At 41.0% G+C, this 25,195-nt stretch overlaps 2 protein-coding genes across 5 annotated transcripts in view; one reads left to right on the top strand and one right to left on the bottom strand.

The window, feature by feature from the left end:
• LOC121906623 (CSC1-like protein 2) overlaps positions 1-18,468 on the top strand; it is a 32,819-nt gene extending 14,351 nt beyond the window's left edge. For 3 of the 4 annotated variants that reach the window (XM_042425570.1, XM_042425586.1, XM_042425594.1), the window contains 20 exons: positions 926-1,016; positions 3,623-3,660; positions 4,508-4,650; positions 7,816-7,867; positions 8,102-8,210; positions 9,341-9,411; positions 9,832-9,912; positions 10,978-11,101; positions 12,334-12,467; positions 12,783-12,920; positions 13,014-13,167; positions 13,718-13,824; positions 14,146-14,232; positions 14,325-14,390; positions 14,587-14,749; positions 14,955-15,060; positions 15,657-15,824; positions 16,272-16,387; positions 16,552-16,635; positions 18,098-18,468. In XM_042425570.1, coding sequence (XP_042281504.1) covers positions 926-1,016; positions 3,623-3,660; positions 4,508-4,650; positions 7,816-7,867; positions 8,102-8,210; positions 9,341-9,411; positions 9,832-9,912; positions 10,978-11,101; positions 12,334-12,467; positions 12,783-12,920; positions 13,014-13,167; positions 13,718-13,824; positions 14,146-14,232; positions 14,325-14,390; positions 14,587-14,749; positions 14,955-15,060; positions 15,657-15,824; positions 16,272-16,387; positions 16,552-16,635; positions 18,098-18,295 — 2,230 coding nt within the window. In that variant the 3' untranslated portion in view covers positions 18,296-18,468. The remainder of the gene's footprint in view (positions 1-925; positions 1,017-3,622; positions 3,661-4,507; positions 4,651-7,815; positions 7,868-8,101; positions 8,211-9,340; positions 9,412-9,831; positions 9,913-10,977; positions 11,102-12,333; positions 12,468-12,782; positions 12,921-13,013; positions 13,168-13,717; positions 13,825-14,145; positions 14,233-14,324; positions 14,391-14,586; positions 14,750-14,954; positions 15,061-15,656; positions 15,825-16,271; positions 16,388-16,551; positions 16,636-18,097) is intronic. The other variant, XM_042425576.1, reaches the window with a different exon arrangement.
• Positions 1-25,195, bottom strand: part of LOC121912524 (NACHT, LRR and PYD domains-containing protein 12-like) — a 203,536-nt gene that overhangs the window by 119,614 nt on the left and 58,727 nt on the right. The window lies entirely within an intron of this gene.

Raw genomic sequence — 25,195 nt, 5'->3', positions numbered from 1 at the left:
TGTGTGTGTGTGTGTGTGTGTGTGTGTGTGTGTCTCATAAACCCAGTGACGTGCTAGCCAGCTAGCGTACTCCACACAGACCCAGCGTCCTGTTGGCTAGCGGCTCACATCTGGAAACAGCTGTATCCTCTTTGTGCTGAGTCGCTGTTTCCTTCAGAAGTTTCCAGATTAGAGTTCAGTCTGTGAACGTTTCTGTCTTTAAAGGATCATTCTGATGATTCTCTTTATTTGTCTTCATGTTTGGATCCAAACCAACAATGAACTGATCTACTAACGAGTATTGTGTGTTTATCCAGAGTCTGATATATCTTTAACTTTGTACTGAAGTTCTTTGATAAATTTATAATGTAGTATAAAGCAGCATCACAACAAGCTAGCAAAGCTGTAAACAGAACTGTGTTTCTGCACATGCTCAGTAGCGTCTTCCTCACACAGAACTGCTCTCTGGAGACTGAAAACATGAAGCTGTTATTAGTCTTTGGAGCCGTTTCTAAACAAACTAACGTGACCAAACTCTTCATGATGAAGGAACATGTGACCCAGTGCAGCGGTGTTACTCACTGATGTGTTTTTAATCAGATATATCAGCTTTGATACAAACACACAGTACTGGTTAGTAGATCAGTTCATTGTTGTTTTGGATTCAAACATGAAGACAAATATAGAAAATCAGTAGAATGATCCTTTAAACATTTGGTGTCAGCGTGTTTTTAGATAAACTGCAGGTTGGTGTTTGTTTGGTGAAAACATCGTGTTAGCTTCTGTTAGCTCCTTCTGTGTTTTTCCACCGAAATGTTCCAGGAACCAGAAGAACTAAAGTCAAGAACTGAGTCCAATCAGCTTCTCAGATGCAGAGGTCAAAGGTCAGAGTGGCGGCATGCTAACAGCTAATAGCTAGCTGACTCCTGTCTGTCTGTCTCCACAGCGTTGCCTCGGCGATGCACTCAGAGACGCCCGACCGCTACGAACGCCTCACCTCCGTCTCCAGCTCCGTCGACTTTGACCAGAGAGACAACGTGAGCAGCTCTTCTTCTTCTTCTTCTGCTTTCTCTTTCTTCTTTTTCTTCTTTCTTTCTTTCTGTGTCATTCAGACAGAAAGCGAAACAGATTTTCTCCTCATGTCATTTGTGCTAATTTGACCAGTTGCTATGCTAGCTACTGATGAGCTGATGGACAGGTGAGGGGCGGGGTTAGCTCGTTGTCCTCAATCATATTTGATTGGACAAATTTCCGTAACCGACCCAGAGTTCAAGATGAGTCATAACTAATATTTTAATGTTTACAGGAGAGATTTTTGACACATTTTCAGCATTTAACAAGAGATCAATGAATAATAAACTCAGATAATATAATGTTTGTTTCACAGAGTCTTTAAAACTCAAAGTAAGTGACAGTAAACTGACCTCTAGTGGAGACTTATCTTCATCTCCTGGTGGAGAAAATGTAAACTGCTGATTTGAGTTGAATTCACACAGATTCATTTAATGAAAGTTATAATCTGGAAGATCTCCGTTTCGTTCTCTTTGGCGGCTCCATGTGGTGATAAGCGGTAATTGCAGGTGTGTTGTTCTGTTGCATGGATAACATTAATAAATTACTCTTATTTGCTTTTTACTCGCAAAGCTTTTATTACACTTACAATTTGTTTATAACTCACCCGTTTAAATTTTATTAAGCCGTAAAGTTCTGCATAATGAAGGACATGGCTGCTTTGAGTGACAGGTCCGCCAGCCGCTAGGTGGCTTGTTTCAGCCATTCGGCCCGCCTCTTTGCCCATTTTTGATTGGCTGGGAGTTAGGCAGCGTCACGCACTGCCAAGATGGCGACGGCCGGAGCGGCTCACTTTGAGCTTCAAAACCGCTCTTCAGAAACCAACGGGTGACGTCACGGTAACGACGTCCATATTTATATACAGTCTATGGCTGAAACACGAGTAGAGGATTACAGCTGTAGTCTGCTGGTCGATTAGTTGATCGATAATCCCCGTGTTACTTTCATAAGGAGAAAAGTGCTACATCAACAGCTCTCCAGGATTAATCCATTATTTCCTGCGGCGGGGGGGACAGACTAACAAATGACCTGTGAAAACAACGGGGGTGTATTCAAAACACCCCCGTTGTTTTCACAACTTTGAACTCGCCCAACCTGATGGAGCCTGCTGGGACTAACTGTACTCAACGTTTCCTGAATCAGTGTTTCTGCTATAATTATCACAACAAGAACTCCCGCCAGGCCAAAAAGAATATTTCTTAATGCCAAATATCCATTAATTTGGAAATCATCAGCGTTTGGGAGTCTCTGTGCAGCGCCGTTCTGAAACGTGAGACAACCTCTGTGTCGTTACCAAGGAAACTATTGCCAGCTCAGTATGAGAGTCTCTGTTGCATTTTATTGTAATATATGGCGGCGCTGCTTCGTCTCCTCTTCTGCGGGGAGTGGCGGGTAGAGGCGAGGAGTGGCGAGGAGCGGCGGGGAGCGGCGGGGCTCAGCCCTCCGTGCGTGTGCTGCACACACAGCGCAGCACAGGAGACACTTTCTGTACCTGCAACAACAGCTTCACCAGTAAAAAGCCAATAAGCGTAAGCTTTTAAAAGATAAGCAGCTTCACACAGAAGCCAATGAAGAGCGAGTCTGTTGCGTCAGCTCCGCTCATTTGAATGCATGGCGGGAAAGTCGGCGCCGACACCCGGTTCGTAATAATCATATTCTTTGAGGTAACAGTAGTGATTGAGTTTATGGCCGCTGATGAAAGCTCTTGTATTTATCAATCTGTGATAGATGATCACTTAACAGACATTTATTTAAATGTAAATCTTCAGAGAGCTTCTAGATGCCACTTTAAAGTGATTAACTAATATTGATCATTACTGATCGTTTCCCTCAGTAGTTTGGACGTGAATCTGTCTGAGGAGTGAAAAGTGTGAAGTCGTCCTGCAGCTCAGCAGCTTTTCTGTTTTTAATCTGTCAGCTGCTGCCGCCGACGGTAATCCAGTTTAACGCCGAGCGGCTCAGAGGTCAACCAGACACCCGGAGGCTCCGCCCACTCACCTGACCTTACCTGCACGCCCACAAAACCAGTCCTCACAACAATAACTTCATCAATATAAACATCATTTATTATTCATCTGCCACAGATCTGACAGTGAAAAAGATTAAAATATTCATCAATATAGTCTCACAAAAGCATCAATGTTTCTTTTTTTTTTTAAAGACTTCTTATTACAGTACAGAACAGTATTAAAACAGTGAACTGCAGTCAAAAATAAAAAGTAAAATTCTTCTTTTATATCATCAGAAAATTAGACCAAACTTCATAAAACTTCCCTCAGTAATTATTAATCAGATTCAAAAGAGACAAAGTCTGTCATCAGTTTTTAATTAGTCTGAATGTTTCTTAATGAACGTCTGCGTATAATTCTGTGTATTGTTGTGGATATTGGTGATATATTTACCTATAAAAACAACATTACACATCAATAAAAACACTGCTATAATACAGAAAATGAGTCTTACAGTAATAAAGATGTTGATGTGACAACATGAAGAATATTTAATGTGTTTTAATGAACCGATGAGGTTTATTATTGTAAATGTTTGATTGAATCTTTCTGTTTGACTGCAGGGCTTCTGCTCGTGGCTGACGGCCATCTTCAGGATAAAGTGAGTATCGTCTGTTTGTCTTCTGACGTCTCAAATCAATCAGAGTTTCTTCCTTTTGTTTGGTTGATAAACACAACAGAAGCTCCGTGTTCAGACCACATCAGGCGGTGAAAACGTCAGTCCTGCCGTTCATCTGAACGGGGGTTTTGGCGTTGAGCCAGAGTCAACTTTTAGAGAAACGCAACCCGATGTCACTGCGGCTGAAGGCTGCGGCGGCGGCCAATCACAGCCGGACATCAGACTGATCAGAGCTGTAAACTCTGCCACGACGGAGTAAAAACATGTTATTAGGACGACGGGAGGACTGGCAGTGAGAAAGCCGGTGAATCAGATCAACACAACCTCATTTTCTGATTATTTCACATCAGTTACGCTCTAGAGCACAAATAAACACCCCCCCCCCCCCCCACACACACACACACACACACACACACACACACACACACACACACACACCTCCGCTCGACACCACCTCCTGATTGGGTCTGAAGCCGTCCAATCCACACGCAGCACTCAGTGTTTTTCCTGGTTGAGCTTGTTTCAGACTTCCTGTTAGTTTGTTTGGTGGTCAGGTCTTCTTCTGTGGTAAACTGTGGAAAACTCATCATCACAATGTCACTGAAGCTTGAATACATTTATGTACGTTTTATTTAAAATGACTGTTTAGGGTTAAATATAATATTCATTCATCCTCACATTAACATAAACAGGTTAAAGTGCAGAAACCTTCCTCACACAGGTAACATTAGCATTAAAAGCTAAGATTAGCATTAGCAAACAGTCGTCTGGGAACCATCACCGTGTGTTTGAAGTGTGCTGACCGCTCTCCGTCCTCGTGTCGCTGCAGGGACGAGGAGATCCGGGAGAAGTGTGGCGAGGACGCCGTGCACTACCTGTCCTTCCAGCGACACATCATCGGCCTGCTGGTCGTGGTCGGCGTGCTCTCCGTCGGCATCGTCCTGCCCGTCAACTTCTCTGGAGACCTGCTGGGTAAGAGCCGACAGCACCCAGCCGTCCACCAATCAGCAGCCATCCAGAGGACGGAGGCTGCAGCCGATTGGTCGGTTTAAATTACTTAGAGAAACATACAATATTTACTGTGAGGCGAGATTTAACTTTATCACACAGAGTTACTGAAAACAGATATTTCATCTAGAAACAGTTTTTATTGTAAGAAAATCTAATTCATGCTGATATTATGTAAATATAATATAAAATAATATTTACCTGCAAGAAGATTTTATTAACGTCCACGAAACTGAACTCATGAAGAAGCTTCTGCTCACTGAGACAAAACAAAACACCAACTTACAGACTTTAGTTAGTGAGTTAACTGTCCAACAGCAGCGGAAAGTAACTAAGTACATTTACTGAAGTACAGTTAGAGGTACTTGTACTTTACTTGAGTATTTCCATGTGATGCTACTTTCTACATTTCAGAGGGAAATATTGTACTTTCTACTCCACTACATTTATTTGACAGCTTTAGTTACTTTTCAGATGAAGATTTGACACAATGGATAATATAACAAGCTTTTAAAATACAACACATTGTTAAAGATGAAACCAGTGGTTTCCAACCTTTTTGGCTTTTGACGTCTTACAAAAAGCAGTGTGTAGTCGGGGTCACATTTCACATGTCTATGAGTTGTTAACAGCTCCACCAAATAGTGATTTTTCCCTTTAAACTTCTCACATGCTTTCATTTCAATAAATGTTCAAATGATCCAATATTTCAGCAAAAATCAAAGATTAGAGAAAAAGTCCAAAAACTGAAAACAGATTTGTGTGTCAGAACTTTGTTTTTTCTTCTTTCCTCTCCCATTAATCATCTCACCACCCCTCAGATTTATCTGCTGACCCTTTGGAGGGGCCCGACCCCTAGGTTGGGAACCACTGGACTAAACTAGCTAACTGTATATAAAGTAGTGTAAACTAGCTCCACCTCCAGCAGCTACAACAGTAACATGCTGCTCTAACACTGATGCTTCACTATTAATAATCTAATGATGTCATATATAATAATATATCAGTCAGAGGGACCAAACCACTACTTTTACTGCAATACTTTAACTACATCAAGCTCATAATACTTATGTACTTTTACTGCAATACTTTAACTACATCAAGCTCATAATACTTATGTACTTTTACTGCAATACTTTAACTACATCAAGCTCATAATACTTATGTACTTTTACTGCAATACTTAAACTAACTTCCGCTTGTAAACAGTAACAGTGAGTAGAAGGTGGATCAGCAGGTTGATCTTTAATAACAAACAGCTGGAGGATTCAGAGCCGCTGCTTATGTACTTTTACTGCAGTAAAGTATATGAATACTTCTTCCAGTACTGTAGTCCAAGCTCAGACTACATGTTAGCCTAAAACTAGCTAGGCAGCTAGTTAGCTTAGCTGACCTTCAAGAATATAATTCAGCATCAATATCATCAGAAGGAGAGGAACAGAAAGACTTCTGGTCACTCAGGAGATATTTTTACTCCCAGATGTTCCTCGTAGTTTCTGTTTAACTTCGGTCGGTTGACTTTTCAGCGTCTTCAGTCGATGTTTGAAGTGTGAGGATGTTAAAGCAGCTTGTTCAGGTCTTCAGGTTTCCTCTCTGAGTCTCACAGTGTTGTCGCCTTCTGTCTGATTGATTTTAGTCAGAATTATCAGTAAAGATGCTTTCCTAAGCCGAGGAGCACCTGGACCTCCTTCTAAAGAAGGTAACACAGCTGTAGACGTGTGTTTGTGTCTGATGGTAGAATCTGGATCTGAATCTGGAGCAAGTCTGGTCAGGTAGTTTAGATCTGTGTGTTCAGTAGAGATTTAAGTTCTTCTGCTGCAGCAAAAACCTCATAAAATGACATAAAACTGGTGTCCTGATTCTAGTCCAACTCTGTGAAACCTCACGGGAATTATGGGCCTTACTTCCTGTTGTTTCTTCCACTGATTTTGTATCTTTTAGCTGTTAGCTGTTAGCAGTTAGCTTTTGATGAACATAACCTGTCATTTGAGAACCCGTTAATAAACAGATGAAGTAATGTCAAGTTGAACATGACTTCCCTTTAATTTACATATTAATTAGCTGTATACTTAGCTAGCTATACTTAGCTGTTTTTATAAATTAAGGGGTTTTCATGGTTTTTGGTCCATTTTAAGTTGTTTTTTCCCCTTAAACTGTGCAAATAATCCATTTTAAAATACCTTAATTTAATTCAGTCCATTAACTATCCCCTTAAAACCTCATTAAAAATACTTATTTATATTTCAGCTGTAGCTGTTTCCAGCTAGCCTGGCTGGTCTGAAGGCTCACTGCAGATTAAACAAACCAGATATAATGTGTCCTTCATGTGACAGGTTGTGTTCTCACATCATTTATTTACTAAAATCTTTTAAAATACCGACAAATAAGTGAAGACGGCTGCTGACTCTCACAGACGCAGTTTAACTGACAGAAATAAGCGGAAGTTGAGCTCATAATTCACATGACGTGTCGCGGAGCTGCGAAGAACAACTGTGATGTTCATGAAGTGAAGTTTCTCGACATCTTTCTGTGAGAGAATACAACGAACAACAGAAGCGTTTCAGGAATTTTAACGGCTCTGATTTCTGTGTTTTAGTTTTTTTATTGAAATGGAAAATATTTTCTTTTTGAATGTGTAAAAATATCTGAACAGTCGTCACATTTATCAGATAGATGAAAGATTTGAAGGGGTAACAGGCCAAATGTCTCCGCAAACAATTTCCATGCACTGCAGGTCCATTTAGTAGCCGTTCTCGAGCTTTCGATCATATCTCAGGAACTTCATCAGCAGGAGGAGTTTGTCCAGTTGTCATACAAATGTACTTGAAGGACTTGTTGGCTCAGAATAAATATTCAGTTTTAACTTTTAACCCGAAGTTTGCTCAGAAAAATGGAGTTTCAGGACAACTGAGGAAGACCATGTGATACGATCAAAAGCTTAAGAACAGTTACTAAAGGGACCTGGTGGTGAGATTGTTTTGTCAGCTGCTGTTTCCAACGTCAAGAACAAACTGAAGCTAAAAAATATTCAAACTAAATGAAAAAAACAGTTTTAAAGGTTATTAAAAAGTTTCAGGGCCTGTTTTGTTTCCTGATGATTTTATTTATTTATGACTTCATTTATTCCAGAAAACAACGCCTACAGCTTCGGACGCACCACGATAGCCAACCTGAAGTCAGGGTGAGTCATCATCATCATCATCATCACTGATCAGATTTACAGTTTTGTTTGTTTTTTGATCGTTAAGCAACTCTCCGACTGCATCAGTGTTGATGTTCAAGACAGGAAGTGTTTTCATGCATCAACAGCAAATGAAATAAAATCTGACCAAAATATAATACAAACAGAGAAATGAGAAATAAAAGCCGTCCAGCGCCACTGTGATCAATAACGATTTTCTGTTTTTCTTCTCAGGACGAATCTGTTGTGGCTGCACACTTCGTTTGCCTTCATGTACCTGCTGCTGACCGTCTACAGCATGAGGAGACACACGTCCAAGATGCACTACAAGGAGGACGACCTGGTGGGAAAACACTCTGTTCACTGCAGAAAGCTCAGGACACACCAGTCAACAAAGGCACCATTTAGGGAACAAATGCAATTAGCCGCGCTAGCAGCCGATGAGCTGTGGACGCTAACGTCGGTGTGTCGGTCCAACGATCTGGTTCAGACTGAAATGTCTCAACAACTGTTGGACGAACTGTCATTAAATTAGTTTCACACGTTCATGTTCCCCTCAGGACGGGATGTAATAACTTTGATCCTCTGACTTTTCGTCTAGTGCCATCGTCTGGTTAGACTGTTAATACCTGCCTAAACTTATGATAGCAGACATTAGCATGCTAACATAATAAACATTATACCTGCTAAACATCAACATGCTAGCATAATAAACATTATACCTGCTAAACATCAACATGCTAACACAATAAACATTATACCTGCTAAACATCAACATGCTAGCATAATAAACATTATACCTGCTAAACATCAACATGCTAGCATAATAAACATTATACCTGCTAAACATCAACATGCTAACACAATAAACATTATACCTGCTAAACATCAACATGCTAGTATTATCATTGTTAGCATGTAGCTCATATTTATCAGTTTAGCTCATCAGAAGCTCGCCAGTGTTTCCTGCTGGCTTCTGATTGGTTGGTTTAGTTTATTACATTTATTTATGAGGGATGTATTCTGGTCGTTGTCGTATTCTGATTGGTTGGTTTGTAGTTGTGGGTTGGTCCGGAACGTCAGTCAGACTTTTGTCGCAGCGTTTGATTGGTGGACAAGTCTCACAGTGAGATGTGAGACAACTGTTCAGACCACCAGCCAGAGGTTTCACCACACGTCTCTCACAGTTGATTTACTGTTATCAGTGTTGGAACAGACCAGTGCAAAAAAATAGAGCAAAAGTAAGAGAATAATAATAATAATGATAACAACTTAAAATGATTTACAGAACAATAATAGTTGAGATATAAAACTTAAATGAATGTTGACTGTATAAAGGAAACATGACTTATATTCTGTATATGAAGGTGCAATAAATTAGATAAATAATGAAGTTATTTAACATGCAGGTTGAATTCAGTCTACAGTGTGAAGCTGCCGGTGTGTTTTTAATCCCAGTTTTGTGTCTTGCAGGTGAAACGCACTTTATTCATTAACGGCATCTCTAAGTACGCTGAGGAGAGTCAGATCAAACAACACTTTGAGTAAGTTCACAGCTCTTCTTCTGCTGCTGCTTTTAAACATTTATCCTGATAATCAGTTTGTTTGTTTTAAATCTAATATACTGAAAAATAATATATTTCATGACATAATGCAGAAATGTTTGCTTATCGGTGTGTCACTCATAATTAACTGATATTTAAAAGGCAAAAACTATAAATTATCTGTATACTTAATTTTCAGCTCAATTAGAAAATTAAGGGGTTTTTAATTCAATTAAATCCATCAATTATCTCCTTAAAACCCCATTAAAAATACCTTAATTTAATAATTAATGGATTGGAAAGTTAAAGTAAAATAATTAAGTGATTCGGTTTCATAGTGACACCGATATGAAGACAGGAAATGAACTGAAATATGTGTTTTTATTAATCAGATTTATTGTTTATTGTTTGCTGTTGCAGGCAGGCGTACGAGAACTGCACCGTGCTGGAGGCTCGTATCTGCTACAACGTGGCCAAACTGATGTCTCTGAACGCGGAGAGGTGAGCGAGTCGGAGCCCAGTGCATGCTGGGACACGCTGCAGCTCCGTGTTACTGCTGCTGGAGACGTTAAAAACAAGTTTAAAGTTAAAATCACATGTTTTTGAAGGATTTTTTCAATTATTTTTACCACCCAACTGATACAAGCCTTTAACTCTTAATGTTTCCCCACAATAGAATAAAATAAAACAGTTTTAACAACATAAAATAAAATACAACGAGACAACTGCAGCATAACTTCAGTTTGCATATTTACGTAGTATAAGAAGTGTTGTTTTTATTGTAAATACATGGAGAATATCACAGGAATCAAAGCAAAGATAAAAGTAAAGTATCACTAACTGAGGATCAATAAGCAAATATTAATCAAATTAAAACAACAGTACAGGAAACATACAGGTTATAGCATTAAAAACAAAAAGGGTCAGATGATCAATGAGTCGTTTCTCTTTGTGATCAATACCAGAGCTGCAAAGATTAGTCGATCGACAGAAAATTATTTTGATAACCGATTTAATCTTTGATTAACTTTAAAAATGTTTCCAAATCCTGAAATGTGAAGATTTAGTAAAAGTTTATTAATATAGAACATTTCAACAAGGCAACACAAACTGTAACAGCAATAAAAAGACATTTAATTACAATTAAAAAGAAAATGAAAATAAGCTAAAATAGAATAAAGACGTAAAAGAGGAGAGTTACAGAATAATTATATAATAAAAGGCAAACAGAAAAGTCTTCAGCTGTGATTTAATGAACTGAGAGCCGCAGCAGACTCGATCCAGACTCGTCCAGACCCGATCCAGACCTGATGAGAGTCTGGATGCTTCATAAACCAACAGCAGTGTTTTAAAACCATTTTCTTTGACATTTAATGGTTTTCTTTGTCTTCTGTGACAGTAAACTGAATATTTTTGGGTTTTCGACTGTCAAACAAAACAACTGAAGAAATTATAACAGATTTTTCACTATTTTCTGACATTTTATAGACAAAATGAATCTAGAAACTCTTCTGCAGATCGACGGATTGATGAAGATGATGGTTTTGTGTGTTTTGCGTTCGGCAGGAAGAAGACGGAGCGCAGTAAGAAGTTCTTCACTGACCTGATGGCGAAGGAACACGTTCCCACCATGATCAACCCCAAACCCTGCGGACACCTGTGCTGCTGCGCCATCACGGGCTGCGAGGAGGTGACGCTTCACACACGCAGCACCGTGACACCGAGGTCGTCTCCGTGCCGACAAATTCAGACCGCCGTTTCTCTGCCAACACAGAAAAACAAACAAACAATTACACACGTTTTTATTTTTATTTTAACCTCAACGAGGAGGAATTTAGTCGGTTGCTGAGCGTTTCGGAGAAGCTCCAAATAAATGCACTGAAAGGTCAGATGTCCGAGTTTTCCACCAACACCTAAATGCAACATTTGTGGTTCAGAGGGCGAAAAAAGTACGGAAGGTTTAAAACGCCAAAACCAAAAAAACCAAACCAAACAACGAGAGACGATGCGATACAACGCGTGTCATAATTACATGAAAAACATCTGTTACAAAGACAATTAATTAGCTTTTTTTCATCATGACATAAGAAATAATTAAAATTAAATCACAACACAGAAAACAAAAATAGTCCTTTCATGTTTTATTTGCTTTTCAAGAGCAAATGTCCAATTTAATAAACCTGAAGTTGGATATTTAGATTTCATTTTGTAAATCTTGCTTTTATCTGCAGGTGATGAAACACGTCTGTCTCATGACTTTGGTCCCAGAGTGACGCATCTTATAACATGTATTGATTAAAATCCTGTGAAATCAGCTTCAGACATTCACCAGCAGGTCGTCACCTCACGACGACAAACAGAGTCTCTGCAGCTGTTGTCGTAGCAACAAGTCTTTCAACCCAAAACCTGTGAAAAGTTCAGTTAATTCACAGTTTGAGAGTCATTTTAATAGACAAATAAATACAATAAAAACTGCTTGTGTTGTTTTAATTCTCACGCTTTGATCAGCTAAGATGGCATTTAAATTCTGATGTTATGGTAAGAATTTATCATTTGAGCACTAAAATATATGAGACATACTTGCATCATAAGTACAAACTGTGTTTACTGGATTTAAATTGGAATGAGGTTAAGTATTATAGGTGAACTGTGAGGTTTAATTTCATTTTATTTAATCTCTTCATACGTGTGCTGATCAAACTTTCAACACTGTAGTTCGAGTCAACTTCATCCAAGATTAACAAATAAAGAAAACTACTTTTAAAGAGCCAAGTTAGCTGGATCAGTTTAGCCTGGATCAGTTTAGCCTGGATCAGTTTAGCCACATTTAAAGAACGGAGCTCTGGTCTGACTGGATGTGGGGGGGGTTTTTGCGTGTTAGCATGTTAGCAGTGATTCAGCAGCCCTGTGTTTGTCCTGCAGGAGGAGGCGGTGAGCTACTACACCAAGCGGGAGGCCAAGCTGAAGGAGGAGTACCGGAAGGAGAAGGAGAAGGTCCACACCAAACCACTGGGCATGGCCTTCGTCACCTTCCAGAACGAGGCCATGACCGCCATGTAAGCCACGCCCATATCTGTGACTCTGCTTCCTGGTACTAATAGCCTGTTAACAGAAAAGATCGCTAACTCACTCTGAATTTTGATGATAAAGTCACTGTAAGCTGTTTATGTGCTGTGTGAATGACAGGTTAGCAACAGTAACTAAGGGGGGCGGGGCTTAGCAATCGTCAGTTGCTTCAGTCGTCTACTTGTTTGTCATTCTGTCAAAGTTTTTGTTTTCTGGTTTTGTTTCAAATGTTTCCTTTTCTCTCATCCCGTCCCCTCTTTCTGGCCCCGCCCCCTCTCTCTGGCCCCGCCCCCTCTGTTTCACAGTATTTTGAAGGACTTTAATGCCTGTCAGGTGCAGGGTTGTCTGTGTCGTCAGGAGCCGCGCTCCTCGCAGTTCAGTGAGGTTCTCCACGTTCACAACTGGAGTGTTTCGTACGCGCCCGACCCGCTGAACGTCCGCTGGTACGTCCACAAACTCCACCCGCCCAAAACCTCCCAAACACCAAACAAACGAACCCATTCAGAGCCGCTGATGTGTTGTGGTTTGTCTTGCAGGGAGCACCTGTCACTGGGCGGGATCTCCTGGTGGATCCGATGCTTCATCATCAACTGCATCCTCTTCATCCTGCTCTTCTTCCTCACCACGCCGGCCATCATCATCTCCACCATGGACAAGTTCAACGTCACCAAGCCGGTGGAGTATCTCAACGTAAGAAACCACAACCACTCTGAGTCACTCAGCAGCAAAGATAAACCTTCGGACCTTTACAACTACTCTTAAAACTCTTCACACTCAGTCAAATTTAAACGGGTCTCCGCCTTTTATACTTCTTCATATTGGTAAAGTTTTTCGTACCTTTCATAGTTTTTAAGTTTTAGGTCCTTTTCAGGCAACACAGCTAATAAGCTACGATAGCGTCCTCCATTTTGGACTCTTCTGTTCTCAAAGGTCAGCTCGGTCAGGATGGCTTACTATTGGCCAATGGTGCAAGTTTGTGTGTCAAAGTTCACCAAAGTTGAAGTTGATTAAATTGATTTTGCACCACCATTTCAATGTTTGTGAAACACCCGAACCATCGGGCAGCAGACACCCGAACCATCGGGCAGCAGACACCCGTGTTTATGGTGGAAAGTGTTTTTGAGTCTCAGGACATCATGTGATCTGTTTCTACTGTGGCTGCCATGACACCACTGTGACCGTTCTGCTCTGACTCTTGACTGTTTGTTTGTTTGTTTGTTTGTTTGTTTGTGGTGAACAGAATCCCATCGTCACTCAGTTCTTCCCCACTCTGCTGCTTTGGGCCTTCTCTGCTTTGCTGCCCACCATCGTCTACTACTCTGCTTTCTTCGAGGCCCACTGGACCAGGTAACACCGCTGCTTCTTCCTGACCCTCCTCTTCCTCAGCATCACAGCACTACAGCAAAGCATCAGTGCCTCAATACAACATTAATCCTACAGTACAGCATCAAGATTTTTGTGGAAAGTCAACTCAATCGAGACAGGTTGAAACGAGTTCAGATCAGTTTGAGAGTAACCTGAGACAAGTCTGAGTCAATTATCAAAAACTGTAGAGTCCAAATCAAGTCTCAATTTACTTTAGAGTCAGTTGAAAGTTGAGAATCCAAGTCAACAGTTTAAAAAGTTGAGACGTCTCTAAAGTCAGCTGATTTTCTCTGCTGTCTGCAGGTCCGGAGAAAACAGGACCACGATGCACAAATGTTACACCTTCCTGATCTTCATGGTTCTGCTGCTTCCTTCACTCGGACTCAGCAGGTAATAAAAACTGTTTTCTTTAAGAAGCCGTCCCTGAGTGACCTTTGATCTCTGCCGTCCTCACTGAAATGTCTGTCTTGTGTTTTTTGCAGTCTGGATGTTTTCTTCCGCTGGCTCTTTGATAAGAAGTTCCTGGCCGACGCTAAAGTCAGATTTGAGTGAGTCATCTTTCAAAATTTCTCCCATCTCCTTTTGTGTGCACATGATGCATGATAAAAAAATTGAAATTTGATATACAATACATTTTTTCAATGTATTGTATATCAAAAAGTTATATCCATAAGTTATCAATAAAGCTCGATCGATCAGTCAGTAGTATGCACTGCTGTAACAACGGTGCTGCGTCCCCTTCAGGTGCGTCTTCCTGCCGGATAACGGAGCGTTCTTCGTCAACTACGTCATCGCCTCAGCATTCATCGGGAACGCCATGGACCTGCTGCGGATCCCTGGTCTGCTCATGTACATGATCCGGCTGTGTCTAGCTCGTTCCGCCGCCGACCGCCGCAACGTCAAGAGGGTGAGGACAGACGCTGACTGAGATCAGTTTGTAATAATATGACAAGACAATAATAAATAACGGAGAACACTGAGTCCATCATTAATTCTGTAGCAACACCTGAGCACAGTTGTTTGTCCAGTTTTCTGGTGTGTGATAAACATTACAGCCTCAGGGGGCGCTGCTGAGTGCTGTCAGCGTTTAACATGATGTGTCGTCCCTCCAGCATCAGGCCTACGAGTTCCAGTTTGGAGCAGCGTACGCCTGGATGATGAACGTCTTCACGGTGGTCATGGCCTACAGCATCACCTGTCCCATCATCGTCCCCTTCGGTCAGTCTCAACAACAACTACATGTCATACTGCCTCTAAAGTACTACAGTAACAGTACTACAGCAACAATATCTGTACTACAGCAACAATATCTGCACTACAGTAACAGTATCTGTACTACAATAACAATATCTGTATTACAGTAACAATATCTGTACTACAGTAACAGTATGTGTACTACAGTAACAATATCTGTTCTACAGTAACAGTATCTGTACTACAGTGTTAGTACTAGTACTACATCAACAGTGCAGTATCAGTGCATACATGTCAATACTAGTGCCCAGAGTTGTTTTTAAGACTTTTAGGGAAAGTCAAAGTCAAGTCTCAAGTCAGCTCAGACAAGTCCAGGTCGAATCCTCTAATCTGTCCAGAAGAGTCTAGATTAAGTCTCAAATCAGCAGTGACACGTCCAAATCAAGTCCACCAAGACAAACCAGGTCAAGTCAGCTAAAACAAATCAAGTCTGCAGTAATTTGTCTATTGATGTGGTTGAGTCAGTCAGTCTGAAGTCTGGTCAGATCTAGTCGTTGATGATCAGATATGTTCAGCGGTGTGTGACGTCCTGCCTCACCAGTTCACCTGTCCCTCTGCAGGTCTGATGTACATGCTGCTGAAACACCTGGTGGACAGGTACAACATGTACTACGCCTACCTGCCCTCCAAACTGGACAAGAAGATCCACTCCGGAGCAGTCACCCAGGTGGTAGCCGCGCCCATCCTCTGCCTCTTCTGGCTGCTTTTCTTCTCCACTGTACGCACAGGTAAGCCCCGCCCCCTGCTGGACGAAACACTAAACAGCCTTTACAACTCGATCAATATCGATTATCAAGTCCAAACCAAGTCTCAAGTCGGTCAAGATTGCTGCAAACCAAGTGTTAATCTAGTCAGTTTAGACCAGTTCATACATGGTCCAAGTAGTCAGTAAAGTCAGATCCTGAGTTGGTTGAAACGAGTCTAAATCGATTCAGTCCAGACGGGTTCAGATCAGATACAGTACCAGTCAAAACTTCTGATACCGTAGGAAATCCCAAACTTTCATCATCGAATCATCAGAGTCAAATTAAATGTTTGTTTGTTGTGAAAATGAAAGAAAACAGACAATAATCTGATCTCCAGTCAGTAAGAGCCATACGATTGTGTGAGTGACAGGATGTAGTAGTTGTTGAATGCTAACATATGCTAACTGCTAACCACCAAATTTCTGTCAGGTTTCGAGACGCCGACCTCCATGTTCACTCTGGTGGTGCTGATCGTCACCATTGTGGTCTGTCTTTCCCACGTCTGCTTCGGTCACTTCAAGTACCTCAGCGCTCACAACTACAAGGTACAGGAACTTTTTTTATTCTGTGGAGCATTTTTACACCTCAGAATGATTTTTGAAGCAATCGGCAGGAATCAAAAAGTCTAAAGGTTCAGAAGTTATTGAGATAAAACATGTATGAAACACGAATGTGACTGTTAACTACACTGACTCATTGTGTGTCTCAGATCGACACCAAGGAGACGGATGTGGACGCTGTTGAGAACGGACGTCCAGCTCGCACCTCGTCCTCCCCGACCACCAAGTCTCAGGTGAGCAGATCAGACGACGTATTACAGCTCAGACATGTTAAACGTTAGCTTGTTAACTAGCTCTGGTTCTTAAAATTATTAGCTTACAAACTAGCTTTAGTTCTTGAGTTTCAGTTCTTGGGTGTTTTTAGTTTATTAACAAGCTAACTTTAGAGTTTGAGTTTGTGTGCATGATGACAAAGTTTAGTAGCCAACTGACAAACTAGCATCACACAGTCTTCATCATCAGATGGAGACTAAAGGACATTGAGCGAACGTTAGCTTACTAAGCAACACAATGGCTCAGTGGTTGTCACTGTCGCCTCACAGCAAGAAGATCCTGGGTTTGAACCCCGACCGTGGAGTGGAGTGCGGAGTTGGCATGTTCTCTCCGTGTTTGCGTGGGTTTCCGCCGTCAAAAGACATGTATGTTAAGGGTTAATACTCCTGTCAGCGCCCCTGACTGAGGTACCGGCTAAAAGAACTGGAATTGGTCCTCAGGTGCTGCACTGCGGCTGCTCGTAGTGTGTCAATAAAGTTCTGCTTCTTCTAAAAGGTTTAATCACCAGTGAATAAACCACAGACTGTATAAAAACATGGACGTAGTTACCGTGACGTCACTCGTTGGTTTCTGAAGAGCGGTTTTGAAGCTCAAAGCGAGCCGCTCCGGCCGTCGCCATCTTGGCAACGCGTGACGCTGCCTAACTCCCAGCCAATCAAAAATGGGCAAAGAGGCGGGGCCGAATGGCTGAAACAAGCCACCTAGCAGTTGGCGGGCCTGTCACTCAAAGCAGCCATGTCCTTCATTATGCAGAACTTTACGGCTTAATAAAATTTAAACGGGTGAGTTATAAAAAAATTCACCTCCCGTACAGTTGTCATGAAAGAGGAAATTAGCTACAGAGACCAAAACCGTTGTTTGTACCAGGCTGTAAACATGTTTATTTCTGCTGTAAAGTTGGGCATTTTAACATGGGGGTCTATGGGGATTGACTCGCTTTTGGGGCCTCAAGTGGTCGTTCAAGGAACTGCAGTTTTTAGCTTCATTTTACAGCCGCTTGAAATAAACAGCAACAGCAAATTACAATTACAAATGATGTGTAGCTAACATCAGTTACTTATGTGCACAATTAATATTGTGCACACAAGATAACCATGTGTGCACATATAATCAGCGCAGACCTTTCAGGACTTCGGGGATCCGTAGATACTTTTGATACTTTAAATGATTGTTAAATGTCTGAATGCAAGAAGACGTTCAAGATCTGAAGTTTAAAACTGTCAAACTGATGATTCAAATCAAGAACTATCTGATCAAAGAATAAGTCGGCAAGATTATGAATCTGAAACATTTGATGCCGACATTTTGTACGTTTGGTATATTTTAGCTCTGCGGCGCCAGTGAAGGTGCTAAATGTAACGGTCCTGTCAGGGTTTTGTCTCGCTCTGCTGGTTAACCTGGTTGTGGTCTTGTGTCGTCCAGCAGCAGCAGCAGCAGCAGCAGATGTACATCGCTCAGGTGCTCCAGGACCCAAACTCGGACGAGCCGGGCGGTGGCAGCGGCGAGGAGGACCGGGGGTCGTCCCAGGACGAAGAGATGCTGAACGGAGGGAACAGCATCAACGAGGCGGATTTCCAGTCAGGGGAGGACAGTCTGATCGCCAACGAGGTCCACCAGTAGCTGGGGGCGGAGCTAGAGGGAAGGGGCGGAGCTGTTGTATGGATATGGAGTTGAGGGTCCATACCCACACAACAGTTAGAAAATAAAGCTAACTGGAGAATCACTACACACACACACACACATACATACATACATACATACACACACACACACACACACACACACACACACATACATACATACATACACACACACACATACATACATACACACACACACATACATACATACACACACACACACACACACACACACATATATATATATACAAATAGACTGACATGGTTAGCTCCGCCCCTCCCAGCTCGAAGACTTGACCCTGACCTTTGACCCCGGCGCCGGGTCGCCAACACCCAGTCCTGCACGTCTGTGGAAACTTGATGGACATCAAACTGTCTCCACAGGAAGTCAGTGTACATAACCACAAAGCCAAAAGTTTTTCTTTTTGTTTTTATTTTCTCGGGGTGGGGGGCGGGGTTTAAAAATTCGTGCCTGGGCGGGATTTCGTCTACGTTCGTTCGCACTCGTGTCTTGACTCCTGATCCCACCGCAGGTCGCCGGGACTCGCCCTGTCGAGGGGTCAAAGCCGATGCTGACGCTGTCTTTTCCTTCGGCCTGGTGGACGCCAACAGCTCCAAACAAATCCCCCGTCGCCGTCGCCGCTTTTCTCCGGAAAATCGGAGCAACATGAACTTGCCAACCGCCAGCTCTCGTAGTGATAGAAGCCTCGCTTACGCAGACGCATCGCAGTCTCCTTTCCCTGTTCGCTTTTTTCCTCTTATCGTTGTGGAAACCGTTAGTCGTGGATCAGGCTTTTGCCGGTATGTTCAACACATCACCTGAAGTTTTGGGGTTTTTTTAACAAGCCGAGCTTTCGCTGCATGTTGTTAAAAGTGCTGTCTGGATTAACGTCGCCACCTTCGGATGATGTAATTCATAACAGAACTGTAGTGACCAATGAAATCGGCAGATTTCCAGCCCGATCTCGGCAGCACGTCCTCCCACCTGCCAGATGAGGGTCTCCGTCACTTCGGTTTTGGACCGCTCCTCGACGGCCGAAACACACCGGACTCGACACGAGGATGCTTTCTTTTCTCGTTTTGATTTCACCTGAACTACCTTAAATCATGAGTACGTACACCTGACTAAAGGGAACGGGGATGTTTGTGTCTGTGTAGGTTTAGCAATCAAAACTCTTTTCATCGACGGGGGGAGAAAACTTTGTGAAGACGCTCGGACACTTCCAGCAGCAGCAGTAGAGTAGTTTGAGCTCGGGTAGACGCAGAAGAGCAGCGCTTTTCGTCCGGACGGTCTACCTTCAACGCCTGAAGCTGTCAGCACTCTCAAGGGAAAATGTTTTCTGTTTGTGTGTGTGTGTTTTTGAAGTGTGCACTGTCTGTGTGTGTGTCCAGTAGCTTATTGTACACCAACCTGCATCATGAAGGGTTAAAAAAAAAATAATAACGTCACCAGGTAACCAAAAACACTGCAACATTTGGCTAACAGGTTCCAGTGCTCCTCAAACCGGTCGTCTGTCTACTGTAGAATTAGTTCAATGAAATGTTTTCCTTCACTTTAGGACAAAATGTCTGAATTTAGAATGAAAATGAATCAAGTTTCACATCCTTGTCTAACATCAACAAACCCCCCGTTTTTACTGTTGCAGTAATGTTTCCATCAGTTTGCAGATTGGTTTTCTTTTTAGTTTTAGTTTCTGTGAAAAGTTTGAAGTGTCCCCATTATGCAATTATTAACGGACACCTGCCAATCAATCAGAATCTGGTATTTTCTGTGTCTTGAGGTTGAAGTGCGAGAACAAAAATGCGCTTTATATACTTGCTTTTTAACTACACGCTCACTTGTGATGAGCCTGCGTTCCCCTCAGAGCGTTACCTGTGAGCATCCTCAGAAATGAACAGTTCACTAAGCCCCGCCCCCTTCATTACTGTTGCTACACCTGTCAATCTTTCCTTTCTCCTTTTAATTTTTCTTCTTTATGGAACAAACATTAACGGAGCGCTGCTTTAATTTAAAGGTCCACCCACTAGATTTTGAAAAGCTACTAAATGAATATTCACTGAAGATAATTTTGAGTATTGCTGAAATTCAACGTAACCTCCTAAAGTTACATTTGCGTAACATATTCTGGCTCTCATCTGCCCCCCTAGTGGACAGACTAATCCTCCAGTGTACAAAGTAAACAAATATATGATGTGTGACACTTGCACATGTAGACAAGAGGCTATGACACATGTAGTTAAAACACAAGTATGATGTTCAGCACGTTCCGCCTCCCCACCATTATTTGCTGCCATGGCAACAGGAACAGGAGGCCGACCCAGCGGGCAGCATCGGGAAGCGAGGGAACACTTTCAGACAAACTGTTACAGAACAGCGACGTGACGAAATAGTCTCAGGTGTTGTTTGTTTTCCTAAAATAATGTTTACATCAGTTTTTGTTGCTCGTTTTATTTGGACATGTTCTGCAGTGTGTGTGAGTGTGTGTGTGTGAGTGTGTGTGTGTGTGTGTGTGAGTGTGTGTGTGTGGGTGGGCACAGAGCTGGACTATGAAAGCTGCAGTCATCAGGACGTCTCTGGTGGCTGCACGCCGGAGAACCTGCAGCGTTTGTGTCCAGATGTTTTTGTTTTTCCTCTTCACTTCCAGCAGGGCGTCTGCTGTCGGACGCTCCGGCCGTGATTGTATGCACATGAAACTGAAACAGAAGAAGAGCTCACGGTGGATCTGAGGCCGCAGGTTCAGCTCAGCAGCTCTCAACCCGACAGTTTGGACGCTGCACAGGGACAGTTTTTGTTTTTGGAGATGGAAGAAACCACGAGTAGGCGTGGAGGTCGTGACTGGACGTCCTCCCAACACCCCCCATAAAGTCTCCACAGATTAGATTTCATTCCTTGCTGATTGGGGAACACCTGTGGTTACCATGGTGACATCAGGTGCAGTTTAACACTACAATAAATACTGATTGATCAGTTGCTTTGTCAGAAATCCAACAGCAGGTGTTTCTGTTTACAGAGCAGCCAAACAAACTCACAAAATGTTTTGTAGATGCATTAACGCGCTAACGCAGCAGCAGGAAATGTTGTGTTAGCATTAGCAATAAGCTAATCCAGCTGTGATACAGCTGTAGGAGAGTGATCAGTAAACAGTGAGGAAACGCGTTGCATCGTATCCTGTCAGTCCCTGAACGGCAGACTCCGCCACTAACAATGAAAACTGCAATAGACAGATAACTACTGAATGCATTCGCAAAAAAAAACAGAGCAGAAATGGCATCAAAAACATGGTTTGATTTAATGAACAACTGCAACAAGTCTTTAAACTTGCTTTCTTTTTTCCAGTCTAATTAGGGCTCTAATTAGGATTGAAGAGTTCTTTTCAGGAAACTTCCTAGAAAATGATGGAACTGTAAAATAAATGATTTTATTTCACTGCCAGGACTTAAATCATGTGGAGAAACGCTGGTCTTACTGTTGTCAGATCCTACCGCAAGACGGAAATGTTGAAAAACATCTTACAAATATGTAGTTTCATTCCTAAACAATATTTGAAGCTGGTACACCAGGAAGCAAAAGAAGTCAGAGCAACATGTAAAAACACTATAATTCAAATCAAATGTGATTAAGCAAACTTTGATACTTAGATACAAATGGGAAAAATAATAATGGATCAGAAATACCATTAGAGTGCAGTTACAGTACAGTAATAAGTTAGTTAGTGTAGTATTAGTGATCATCCAAAACTATTATTACAAAATATGGAAAAGAGATCAAAATGTGACGTGCAAAGAAATGTGATTTTCATTCAAAATGACGTCTTTTACCCGTTTCTGGTTTGACTTTCTCAGTTTTTCTTGCAAAAATGATCCATCACTGTTTGAGTGTTTAGAGTTAAGATTTGCTAACTCACCAGATAATGCTCATGTTAGCATTAATGCTAACATTAATGCTAAGGATAATGCTAATGTTAGCATTAGCATTATCGCTAGCTCTGAAATGGGACACAACAAATAAAAATCTAACTCCAAGTCTTTATAAAAATAGATAATAAAAACCGCAATGTGGCTCCTGTTAAAACATATTTTAGCTGCTCAGTAACCAGGAAGTTAATTTGTCTGGTTTTGATCGTCTCTGTTGAGAGTCAGTTAATTCAAAATGACGTCTTTTACCCGTTTCTGGTTTGACTTTCTCAGTTTTTCTTGCAAAAATGATCCATCACTGTTTGAGTGTTTAGAGTTAAGATTTGCTAACTCACCAGATAATGCTCATGTTAGCATTAATGCTAACATAATGTAATGTTGGCTTTGATCGTCTCTGTTGAGAGTCAATCGGTCTGATCGGTAGTTTATCTGACCAATAACTGCGAAGGTCAAACTCAAAGAGAAACTGAGAAAGTTGAACAACATTGCTTTTCATTTCACATTTTTATCTCTTTTGTCATATTTTATACTGATCTGAACAGTTTTTGAGTTGCAGTTATTGTTGGATGGACGTTTTTATTTTGAGACCATATTAACTCGTCCAGGCTTCTTTTTAGGGTAACAGTCATTACTCGGCTTGTTTTCGGGACTGAAGAGCTAAATTTAGGGTTGAGAGCTGCTGCGTTCGCTGACGGTCTCGCTGTCGCAGGAACTGAAGACGCTCAGTCGTCCTCTGGAGAGAGAAAAAAAAAAAGTCTGTTGGATATTTTTGTAACCTGCTGAAGTATTTGATACTGAACATGTATTAAAGAAACGTTGATAGCTGTGACGATGCTGTTGTACCATGTAACTAAAGGTTTTTAATAATCAGCCACTGGTTTTTTGCTTTTCTTAGTTTTTTAAATTGTTGCTGAAGTAATTTAAGTTATGAAGAGAAGAATGTGAACTGAAGACAGAATAGTGTGAAATGAAATGTCGGCTGAAAGCTACTGAAAATGAAAAATGTGTAAAAAATAAAAATAAAAAAAAAAGTGTGTAAATAGCCATCGAACTGCACTGTCGTCCTCCGAGAGACACGACTCAGCGTCTCATCTCACTGACTTCATGCTAACAGTCTATTGGTCCATTTCATGCATTTAATTTATTGCTGTGACTCTATTTATTTTTACTTTGGGTTCCAGGTTGTATGTACAGTGAAACATTTGTCCTATTTATGTTACTTGATCAATAAAATTGGCTTTCATCTGTCGTCTCAGTTTGTGATTGTAGACTACGACCGAACCCTCCCCGCTGAGTCAGCGAACACTGCTTCACTGAGACAAGGTCAAAGGTCACAGACTGAGTCCATGAAAGTGTTGAAGGTTCTTCCTGAGAATATTTCAACCTTTACCCAGAATTATCTGCATAAGTGGAGATATATCAGTTTATTAATGTTCAGTATTTATTATATCTTCTATGAATATATTTTATATTATTACAGCTGTTTATACAGAAGCAAACACTTCTGAGTGTCCACAGGAGGAGTTATAGTTATAAATACATTAACAAACACTTCTATCCACTGGTGGAAAGTAACTAAGTACATTTATTCAAGTACTGTGCTTACAGTTTAGAGGTACTTGTACTTTACTTGAGTATTTCCATGTGACGCTACTTTCTACATTTCAGAGGGAAATATTGTACTTTCTACTCCACTACATTTATTTGACAGCTTTAGTTACTTTTCAGATGAAGATTTGACACAATGGATAATATAACAAGCTTTTAAAATACAACACATTGTTAAAGATGAAACCAGTGGTTTCCAACCTTTTTGGCTTTTGACGTCTTACAAAAAGCAGTGTGTAGTCGGCGTCACATTTCACATGTCTATGAGTTGTTAACAGCTCCACCAAATAGTGATTTTTCCCTCTAAACTTCTCACATGCTTTCATTTCAATAAATGTTCAAATGATCCAATATTTCAGCAAAAATCAAAGATTAGAGAAAAAGTCCAAAAACTGAAAACAGATTTGTGTATCAGAACTTTGTTTTTTCTTCTTTCCTCTCCCATTAATCATCTCACCACCCCTCAGATTTATCTGCTGACCCTTTGGAGGGGCCCGACCCCTAGGTTGGGAACCACTGGACTAAACTAGCTAACTGTATATAAAGTAGTGTAAACTAGCTCCACCTCCAGCAGCTACAACAGTAACATGCTGCTCTAACACTGATGCTTCACTATTAATAATCTAATGATGTCATATATAATAATATATCAGTCAGAGGGACCAAACCACTACTTTTACTGCAATACTTTAACTACATCAAGCTCATAATACTTATGTACTTTTACTGCAATACTTTAACTACATCAAGCTCATAATACTTATGTACTTTTACTGCAATACTTTAACTACATCAAGCTCATAATACTTATGTACTTTTACTGCAATACTTTAACTACATCAAGCTCATAATACTTATGTACTTTTACTGCAATACTTTAACTACATCAAGCTCATAATACTTATGTACTTTTACTGCAATACTTTAACTACATCAAGCTCATAATACTTATGTACTTTTACTGCAATACTTTAACTGCATCAAGCTCATAATACTTATGTACTTTTACTGCAATACTATAACTGCATCAAGCTCATAATACTTATGTACTTTTACTGCAATACTTTAACTACATCAAGTTCATAATACTTATGTACTTTTACTGCAATACTTTAACTACATCAAGCTCATAATACTTATGTACTTTTACTGCAATACTTTAACTACATCAAGCTCATAATACTTATGTACTTTTACTGCAATACTTTAACTACATCAAGCTCATAATACTTATGTACTTTTACTGCAATACTTTAACTACATCAAGCTCATAATACTTATGTACTTTTACTGCAATACTTTAACTACATCAAGCTCATAATACTTGTGTACTTTTACTGCAATACTTAAACTAACT

Source organism: Thunnus maccoyii, chromosome 2 (genome assembly GCF_910596095.1).
Source record: "Thunnus maccoyii chromosome 2, fThuMac1.1, whole genome shotgun sequence".
Classification (NCBI taxonomy): Eukaryota; Metazoa; Chordata; class Actinopteri; order Scombriformes; family Scombridae; genus Thunnus; species Thunnus maccoyii.
Note: the sequence above shows the minus strand (reverse complement) of the source record. Positions and strands in the feature narration are given on the sequence as shown.